Source organism: Eschrichtius robustus, chromosome 15, assembly GCF_028021215.1.
Source record: "Eschrichtius robustus isolate mEscRob2 chromosome 15, mEscRob2.pri, whole genome shotgun sequence".
Taxonomy (NCBI): domain Eukaryota; kingdom Metazoa; phylum Chordata; class Mammalia; order Artiodactyla; family Eschrichtiidae; genus Eschrichtius; species Eschrichtius robustus.
The window spans coordinates 81169597-81179619 of record NC_090838.1 but is presented as its reverse complement, the minus strand read 5'-3'; the positions used below and the strand labels follow the sequence as shown (position 1 = coordinate 81179619).

The window sequence follows — 10023 nt, the reverse complement described above, 5'->3', positions numbered from 1 at the left end:
GGAAGACCGAGCACGCGGCAAGCAGCCAATCAGAAGCGGCGCTGTTATCGAGCCCAAGGTTTCCTACGAGTCGCCGATGGGGACAAATCACGCCGCAGAGAACTTCTGGGAAGTACTACGCCTCTTGGGGGGGGGGGGGGGGCGGGTCTTTGCGGGTGCGCGCGCACCTGAGACCGATAGGCGGGCCTACTGCCACTTTGCCCATTATTACCAGCTTAAAGAGGCAGGAACCTTTCACTGGCTGCGGAATTTCTGGATAAAAAAAGCTGTCATTGGGCCCCAGGTGTCTTCAAGATACTGTGTGTCCCGAAACCAGAAATGGCAGGTCGTCTCCAGTCTCAGCGCCTCGGAGACCGACGGCCCTGCACAGAACTAGGCGACATCCCCAAGTCATCGCCTTCGTGGAGCAATCCGACGGCTCTAATTCCACATTTAGAGGATTGTTCTTGGTATCACAGAAAAATGCAAACGACGAGCAGAAGGAGACTAGTGACGCTAATAAAGCTCAAGCTTCAGGGTCTGTGACTTTCACGACCCCTTCCACAACCCTGAACTATTCAATACTTTGTACAGTTCTACTGAGGTGTGATTGACATACAATAAAATGCACGTTTACAGTGTGCAATTTGCTGAATACTGATGGAGGTATGTATACACTCTGAAACCACCACCACGATCAAGATAAAGAACCTAACCACCATCCACCAAAAGTGTTCCCCTCTCCCGACCATTGATCTGCTTTCTGTCGCTAGAGATCAGTGTCACTTTCTAGGGTCTTATATAAATGGAAGCACCCAGAGAGTCCTCTTTTTATCCCCGGCCTCTTTCACTCGGAGTATTTGTTTTGAGATTCATCCAAGTTGTTGACTGCTCGTTCCTTTTGATTGCTCAGCGACATCCCACTGTGTGGATGTACCAGTCTGTCCCTGTTCTAATCACGGATTCCTAGTTTTGTCTCTTTTTAAAGAGGATTCAAAAATGGCACAGGCTCAGACGCCTGAAAGGCCCTGGGTCCTCCCACGCCGAGAGTTAAGACATCGGTCCGGTGGGCGCCGAGACGAGCTGGGCGGCGGGAAAGTCCGCAGAGTTCGGGTGCTGGGCGGGCTGGAAGGAGCGTCCCCGCCGGCGGCGGCGCGGAGCCCCGGGCGGGCCGCGGGCTGGGCTGGGCTGGGCTGGGCTGGGCGGCCGGGGCGCCGCTGTGTGCCCTGCCCTGGCACTCGCCTCCTCACGATCTCTTTGGAGGTAGGTGATCTCAGTGCCCCCATTTGCAAATGAGTAAACTGAGACACAGCAGGGTTCAACAGTCAGCCAAGGTCACGCAGCTGGTGATGGAATTTCACAGCATCCAAGCATAGGAAAAAGGACGGGAAGGCGCCACACCGAACGCTGAGTGCTGTGATGGGTGCTTTGTGTTTTTCTGGATTTTCTTATGTAGCAGCACTAAACCTAAATCCTGGTTTCCTACTGATAATGTCACAACGAAAGAAAAGCCCCGCCCGGGAATGGAAGTTGCGCATGCCCCATTGCCCCCCGCCCCGCCCCGCCCCGCCCCACCCGCTCCGGGAACTCCGCGCGCTGGGACATTCGGCCCGGCTGGCCATTTCCCGACCGGCGTCAGGGCGCGAGGTCGAAAGTCGAGTGAGGAGGGGTGCGGAGCTCTCGGGGCAGGAGGGTGGCAGTTGGGGCAGTTGAGAAGGCGGTGGCGGCGGCGGCGGTGGCCGCGGCTCCGCGCACAGGGGCTCCAGATGGAAGCGGCGCCGGGTCCCGGGCCCGGGCTCTGCTGCAAGCCTGGCGGGCGGCTGGACATGAGCCACGGCTTCGTGCACCACATCCGACGGAACCAGCTCGCCCGGTACCGCCCCGCCCCGCGCCACGGCTGCCAGCCCCAGCCTGGCCTGGCCCAGCCGTCCCTGACTCCCGCTCGGCTCCCCGCAGGGACGACTACGACAAGAAGGTGAAGCAGGCGGCCAAGGAGAAGGCGAGGAGGCGGCACACGCCCGCGCCCACTCGGCCCCGAAAGCCCGACCTGCAGGTGTACCTGCCGCGACATCGAGGTGAGGCCGCCCGCCCCGCGCGGTCTTCTGCCCCCGGGCCCTCTGCCTCCACGCGCTCTTCTTTTCTGTCTGGGAAAAAATTGTCTTACCTCTCAAGGCTCATTTCATCTCCAACGTCTATCTCGACGCTCCCCAATCGCCGCTCAGTGATTCTGCCCGCAGCACAGGGAGGGCTCAAGGCCCGCAGTTAAGCATCACTATTACCGGACGTCCCTGAGAGTCGGCAAGTTGTCCGCCGCTTTGCCCCCAGCGTACTATATTTTCGCACTCCCACCAGCTAACAGGAAAAAAGTTAGGCACAGCTCTAGGCGACCAGAACATAATTGTGGAATGAAGCCCAAACCCAGTTAATGGGTTTTTTTCCCCCAGCTTACTTGTGATCTAGAGATTACGGTAGTTAACGTATGATGCTAAATTTGCTGAGCTCCCCTTAAGAGTGTTTTTAGAGGTTATGTGCAGTCATTCACTTAGCTTTTAGAGGACCCGGTAAGATGGGAACTATTATTTCTGTTTCACAGTCAGGGAAACGGGCAGAGAGAGGTTTCGTAACTTGTTGGAGATCTCAGAGAAATAAATGGCAGAGCCTGGATTTGAACCCAGGCAGAGCCCTATCCACCTCTCCACTACCTTCCAACCGTGTAGACAGATGTGCATTGTATACCCACTGCGTGGTAGGACTGTGCTGGTCCTGGGGCAGGGATACAAAGGTGAATAAAATTCCTGATAGGTGGCTGATTTCACACACACACACACACACACACACACACACACACACGTATGTACATTCTAGGTCCATGAGAAGATTGGGGCTTTACAGTATGTTTTCCTGTATCATCTCTGGGCAGGGGTTCCAGCAGCCTTCCTCTGTTCCCTCTCACTCTGGTTCATCCTTCCAGATGGCTCTACCCACCCAAGCAACCCAGACTGTGAGGAGTCTGGTGAAAGCAGCACTAGTGGCAGCTCTGAGCCAGAGCCCCCTGGCCATCAGCTCTTCTGCTTAGAATATGAGGCGGACAGCGGAGACGTCACTTCAGTTATCGTGTATCAGGTACGCCTGATGGAAACAGCTGCAGCCTGAAGGTCCTGGGCCGTGATGGAAATCACTGCCGGACCTGGAGCCAGCCACTGTTTTCCTCAGGGCCAGTGGGAAGTGTTTGTTCCACATGAGAGCACAGACTGCTGGGCGATGCTTTTGAGCACAAGTCACTGCCGTCACACAGTGATTCTCAGCGGGCAACAGGGAGGGCTCATGGCCCCCAGTTGAGAGTCACTATTACAGGGGACACCTGGGAAATGACAGGCACTGGCAAGAAGTTGTGAGTCGAGCAGAGTTCTGTGAGAGAGTTGTCTAGGGACAGGGCAGGTCGCCTCTTCAGAAGAGGCCAGGCCCTGAGCTTCCTGACTCTTCCTCCACGTAGGATGATGATCCAGGAAGGGTGAGCGAGGAGGTGTCGGCACACACACCTCTGGAGCCACCCATGCGAGAGGCCCTCAAGTTGCGCATCCAGGAGGAGATTGCAAAGCGCCAGAACCGACACTGACCAGACTGGAGTCGCTGTCCAGGGAGCCGCCCCTAGTTTGGGGGTGCCAGGACCAGTCTGAGCTGATCTTGAGGACCGGCCCCCCTGCCCCAGAGCTGCCACATCCACAGGAAAAGGGTGTCACAGGGATTACGCCTGGCCACCTCCCTTGTAGCCATTCTTTCTCGTATATTGGCCCATTTGACCAGCCTAATGTTCTGGACGTTTTTGAGAATTTTGTTTGGTTAGCTTGGTGTTCTGGAAGCAAAGATTCCGGGGAGAGATGAGGCTTATGAGACCTTCTGCCAACGTGCTGCTTTCTCACCAAGGTCACGCGCCCCAGGGCATCTGACCACGCTGCTCCGCCCAGCTCCATAAGCCCCGTTTGTTATTTTATGGTTCCTTTCTTCTGTGTTTCTGTTCACTTCCATCCGTGCTTTCCTAGATCATTTTTTCAGCTCTGTTTCTTTGTTCTTTTCTTTCCTTCATCTTTTTTGTCTCTCAATCCATCAGTTCCACCCCGCCCCCCACCTCCCAGTGTGACTGCGCACCTACGGATGCTCAGGACTTTGGAGATGGGGTTCTGGGGTCTACCTTTCTGACCAGCTCTCCCAGTAATTCTGATGCTAGTCAAGAGAGATGATCTTCTTTGATGCCTACTTGTGAGCATGTCTTCCTCCCCTTCCATGGTTTTTGCAGGTTTCTCCCATGCTCCACCACTTCACACAGTCTAGGTAAGGAAATCTAGAAAGATGACGCCAGAACTAAACTGTGAGGATTTCTTGCAGCAAAACCTGCCAGGGTTCGGACTACAGAATTCCAGCTTCCAACCTCATCCCTAGCTGGGAACAGACCATCCTCTGCTCAGGCTAAAAGGGAATTATCAAAACAAGCCTGAAACCGTGTTTCCAATTGTGATTTAACAGCCTTGAATGTACATACAAAGGGAAATTCAACACTAGCAATAATTACCTGTTTCAAGCCCTAGTTGGGAAAAAGAAAAAAAAAAAGCCTGAAGAGAGCCCTAGAGGGAGCGAAACAAGCCTCTTTCATCTGCCCTTCCCCTGCTCTGTGCTTTCTCCTTTCCTACCTCCCAAGAGTATAGAGTATATAAAACTCCCAACAGATCCTGAGAATAAAGATCCCAGGAATATCACTGCTTTCACCTAAGTGAACATTTTTCCTAATGCAGGTTTGGGCTACAGTCTGAGAAATCCACAAGCAATCCCATGCACTGCAGTTCCAAGCCACTTCAGTTTTCCAGCAAATGGGCCTAACCTCAGTGACTTGAAGTATGGGGTTTAAGTGAGCCCGTGAGCACTGAGACTTCTTCAAACCAAAGCCCCCTGCCCCAGAGGTTTTTCCTCATCAGGGTCTCAAGATCAGTCTGGCTGGTCCCTCTCAGCAGCTTTTCTCTTAAAGGACACCTGAGAGCACTTTTGGTTCGTGCCCTACACCCCTGAAAATCTACCCCCTCTGAAATGGGGCAAGGCAGCTACTTCGACTCCATCGTTAAAGTGCAGCCAGTCACAGCTCGCTGGGAAGGTGAGTGAGGTGGATATATTAGCAGGGCCTGTGGAGGTAGCCAGGGACCAGCATGCTCCTGACCCCCAGAGCTGGCCCAAGGTTAAATGCCTTAAACTTGCCAGTCCTGGGCTCAGTTCTGCTTTCAAAGGAGAAAGTCTGTCCTCGTTCAGCCAGGCTGGAAGTGCCTTTTGACTTTTAATGTTAACTACCCTCCAGAGCCTCCTGGGTCAAGGAGACTATGCCATACTCTATCCCCAGCCTTCCTGCGGCTCAGAGCACCAGTCATTTTCGTCTTCCAGCTCTTCAGCTGATCTTCTGACTTGGACATAGCATTTCACTGGAACTTTTAGGCTTCCTAGTTTGGAAATATTTTGAGGTTCGTCTTCTCACGGCTAGATGGCCCATTTCCTGGATTTATTGTAGAATTGAGAAACAAGTCCAGAAGAGGAGGTTGGGGGCATGGCGCTTGAAATTTTAGCCTCCGTTCCTGTGAGAATTGTGTACCTATCCTGTCCTTCTGTGTGTTTATCGTGTATTCCTAACACTCTCAGGTAAGAGAATGATGGGAATATCTTGCTTGTAAGCTTTTTCTTGAGGCCCTTTGCTTTTATCAAGTGCATATAAAATATTTTCCACCCAAGAAAACGTTCTAATTTGTAGCTAATTTGTGCCACGAGACTATGTAAAGCGCTAAGCCTGGTACTTAAATGAGGCATTGTCCTTCAGAGCAGGCCTGTTGGTGGTGATGGTGCCATCACTCCAGGTGTGCCTGAGATGCTTCTCTGGTGATGGCCCTCAGCCCACTGACAGCCTTACAGCTCCGCTCATTGCTTCTACCACACCTCATCCCAGTCCAAGGTAGTACTATCCAGTATGGTTACCGGACTTGCCTCTCGATGTCTTCCAGCTGTTTTCAAATATCAGTGCTGTGCCATCAAGGAGCATGTTCCAGAGCATTTCCCAGAGGCTCTAGAGATGTCCCAAAGAGGACTGTCCCGTGCCGTTTGGTGCAGTGGCAACAGCATTAGACTAGCTGGGGCTTTCCGGCAGACTGCTTCAGAATCAGCACTCATTTAACTAGATATATTCTCAGCCGCCTAATAAAAGAAAGTCTTGTAGCCTGACAAGCATAGCTCACGTTAATCCAAAATGAAGTGATCTTCACTTACTAAGGCTAAGCCTTGGATTTTAAGGCTTTGTGTTTCCTGGGCCACCGTGGGTGATTACTAATAGAAGGAAGCTGGGGCCTGCAGGGGCTTTGGGCTGTGTGAGAGTAAACACTAAAGCTTGAGTTCCAGCCAGCTGGCAAGTATGGAAGTCTTTGAAGAAGGTAACGCAAGAAGGGAAAAGGAGAATGCAAAGCTTTTTGTACTGAGTGAGAGTAGGAGCCCGGCCAGCCAGTAGGACCAACGTGGGCAATAAGAAATGCTTGTCCTGGGACTTCCCTGGCAGTCCAGTGGTTAAGACTCTGCGCTTCCAATGCAGGGGATGCGGGTTTGATTCCTGGTCGGGGAACTAAGATCCCACATGCCTCACGATGTGGCCAAAAAAAATGCTTCTCCCTGTGGATGAGCCTCTGAAAGGGACATTCCGTCTCCATTGTTCCACTCTGAGGGGCACTGCCATCTAGAGATTAGCCCACGAAACTGGAAGAAACCCTTTGGGGTGGTGGGTATCCAGTTTGCTGTGCATCTGGCAGGATCTGTGGATGGTAGGGTAGGGATCCCCCAGCTGGTCCCAAATATAAATGAGGCATATAGAAAGAAAACTAAGGACAGATTACTTTCCTACCTCTGAGCCTTCTTTGGGAAGAAGCACCATGGAATGGTGACAATTATCTGAAACATTTTAAGCTCCCTCCTTGAACTCCTGTCCGCGAGGAATCAAATGACCAAGAAGCCACAGGAACCCACCCCAGATTTCCCCAGGAGGTGGAGTGATGCCAGAAGGGAAGAGAGTGAATGGCCCCTCGGCCCTCCCAGAGCCACCAGAATGAGACTGGTTGCACTGGCTCTGTCGTGTTAAGTGTGTAAAAAGCTATACATTCTTCTCTTTTCTCATTTCCCATGTTTATGCGTATGGATGAATAAAGTGACGTGGAAATTATTTGAAAATCCTGGAAGGAAGGTACTCGTCAAATACAGTATTTTTTTCAACCAATAAACTTACTATTTTTATAGCACTGTTTTTGCCAAGAGTTGTGAAATCACTTGTGTACATAAGGAAGTGAAGATTACATGCTGCCCTGAAGTCATTCAGCAGCACAGAATCAGCACTTGAAATCTCATCTCTTGTTCTGCCTATTTTAAGAACTGTCCTGGTTGGAGCATAACAAGTAGACTCACGTGGCATTAGAGCTGGAAGGGCCTTTTAAAGACATCTGGTCCTACTTTTTACCTGATATGCAACTCCTCCCTACCGACTACCCATGAAGAGCCCTTCTGTCTTGGGCTACTTCTCTATTTTAGGGATGACTCCGATTGTCACATTAAACCAAAATCTGCCTCCTTGTCAAGGCTCTGGAATGCTTGCCTTACCCCCACTTTAGGATAGAACGGCCAGTTTAGAACCTGAGTAGCCCTCTCAGGCCTTCCCCATGATTGTGGTTGGAGAGGAACTGAAACCCAGCTCAACAGGGGATAGTAAATGTTGATTAAGAATTGCAAAGCTGGGGCTTCCCTGGTGGCGCAGTGGTTGAGAATCTGCCTGCCAATGCAGGGGACACGGGTTTGAGCCCTGGTCTGGGAAGATCCCACATGCCGCGGAGCAACTAGGCCCATGAGCCACAATTACTGAGCCTGCGCGTCTGGAGCCTGTGCTCCGCAACAAGAGAGGCCGCGATAGTGAGAGGCCCGCGCACCGCGATGAAGAGTGGCCCCCGCTTGCCGCAACTAGAGAAAGCCCTCGCACAGAAACGAAGACCCAACACAGCCAAAAATAAATAAATAAAATTAAAAATACAATTAAAGTGAACTAAAATAAATTAAAAAAAAAAAAAGAATTGCAAAGCTTCCAGGGGCCTTCTCTGGTGGTCCAGTGGTTAAGACTTTGCCTTCCCATGCAGGGGGTGCAGGTTCCATTCCTGGTCAGGGATCTAAGATCCCACATGCTTCCCCGCCAAAATACCAAAGCATAAAAAACAGAAGCAATATTGTAACAAATTCAATAAAGACTTCAAAAATGGGCCACATCAAAAAAAGAAAATATTTAAAAAAAAAAAAATTGCAAAGCTTCCAAAGCAGTAGGAAATGCTGAGGGTTCACAGCACCATTGGGCAGATGAGAAAAAGGTGCCTGCTCCAAGGAGAACACCCCTGGGCAGGAAGATGGTGCTTCTTGGTAAATTTGAAAGAGGCACTCCCTTGTCCTGGGGCACAGCATGGCCAGCAGACGGACTGGACTTTACCACCCCCCCCAACCCCCGTCCTTCAGCCAGGTATTCTTGTAGAGTGATTGATGTGCACTGCCATACTTCTTGACCCTGATTTAACTACTTGTGCTGATGCAGTTTGGAAGAGGGCCCTCCAACAGGTTTCCTGTTTCCATTTTTACCTTACACTAGGTCCAAAAAGGTTTCTCCTTTCTCAAGCTGTTGTCCAGTTAGTATATCTTCTCCATTTCCCCCATGGTACAGGGCCCTGTTTCTGCCTATTACGTTTGCTTCACCAGTGCTGCCGAACTTAAGCTCCCTGGTTCCCAGCAGCCTGGGCCCATGCTCCCTTCAGGTAAAGGTCTGTCGGCCCCAGTGTTGTCTCACAAGGGCTCCAACAGATGCTGGGCTGCCGTTTAGAGTGCCAGGTACACTTCCGGTGTGTGAAAGGAAGATTTCCTGCCCTTTTAATCATGAAAAGAATGTCTAGGAGGGCACCCTTGGCCTGTTAAGTGTGGGCGAAGAATGTCTCCTGCCATATCAGGAAAAAAAGGATGTGACCATCAAGCCTGCAGCCACCCCCAACTGTGCACCCTGAGGGGATTCAGGGTGGATGGAGAAAAGCAGGATATTGGCCCTAGATAGTTAAGGTGCATATCAAGGGAATGATTTCAAAGAGCCCAGACTCTTGTATCTTCCCATACATAGAAAAGCACTAATTCATTAACTTGAGGTGTCTGTTTACTGGTCTTTAATTAACAGTAAGCTTTTGATATTACAAATACCTGGGTTTTGCAAAAACTCCCATCCTGGCTTCTCCCCTGCTGCTTTGGAGCAGTCCCTCAGAGGTATCCGAGAGAGGCTGCCTCCAGGGCTTGAGTCCTCAGAAAGTCTACCGAATAAAACAATTCTCAACTTTTAGGTTGTGCATTTTTTTCATTCAACATAAATTTTGGTGAAGCTGTTGGGTAATTTATCCTCACAGTATCCTGTTTGCTTTTTCCCAGATTGCTCTGGGTCTCCTGCCTTCCTCTCCTCTCCTTTGCCTCCCAACACCTGGCCAAGTGTGTCTACTTAGAATGGATATTGTTTCAAGTGAGTGCTCAGCAGTCAGGAAACACATTTTGGACACTGACTTCTGGACAGTACACCGTGTACTTGTACCCTTGAAAATAAAATGTATCTGATGAAAGTAGACCTCCTCCAGAGTTTGCTGAGCTGAGGGAAGCAAAAGCCAAATCCAGGGCTCTAGAGTTTCCTAAGGAACAGCCAAGGCTTTGTGCTTGCTTCTCTGCAGACCCGCCTCGCCTTGGACAGCGGCAGGCACGGGGTGCCACATGGAGGGAGGCTGCCCGAAGTCACTGTCGGCCAGTCCAGGCTGCAAGATGTGCGCGGCGGCTGAGGGAGGCTTCCTCCAGCCACGTGCGCGGTGACAATCACACGTGCAGCAGGAAGGCGGTGCACACTCGGAGCTCCCCGCCTCCCGAAGCTTACCCCGCAGGAGCAGGGTAGATGGGGCTACCCTTTTGGCTTCGGTGTCAGAGCCTCCGCTG

At 51.4% G+C, this 10023-nt stretch overlaps 1 protein-coding gene across 2 annotated transcripts; it reads left to right on the top strand.

The window, feature by feature from the left end:
* Positions 1 to 1568: 1568 nt before the first annotated feature.
* On the top strand, positions 1569 to 9923 carry C15H2orf68 (chromosome 15 C2orf68 homolog). Of its 2 annotated transcripts, XR_011076540.1 has the most exons (5): positions 1569 to 1852; positions 1936 to 2054; positions 2951 to 3102; positions 3473 to 5119; positions 9768 to 9923. XR_011076540.1 is itself a non-coding variant. In XM_068564319.1 (4 exons), the coding sequence occupies exons 1-4, from the start codon at positions 1746 to 1748 to the stop codon at positions 3593 to 3595; spliced, it is 501 nt and encodes a 166-aa protein (XP_068420420.1). In that variant the 5' UTR covers positions 1569 to 1745; the 3' UTR covers positions 3596 to 5746. The 2 variants fall into 2 exon arrangements, 1 of the variants encoding a protein (XP_068420420.1); XM_068564319.1 differs by lacking the exon at positions 9768 to 9923 and having other exon boundaries at positions 3473 to 5746.
* The last annotated feature ends 100 nt before the right edge of the window (positions 9924 to 10023 follow it).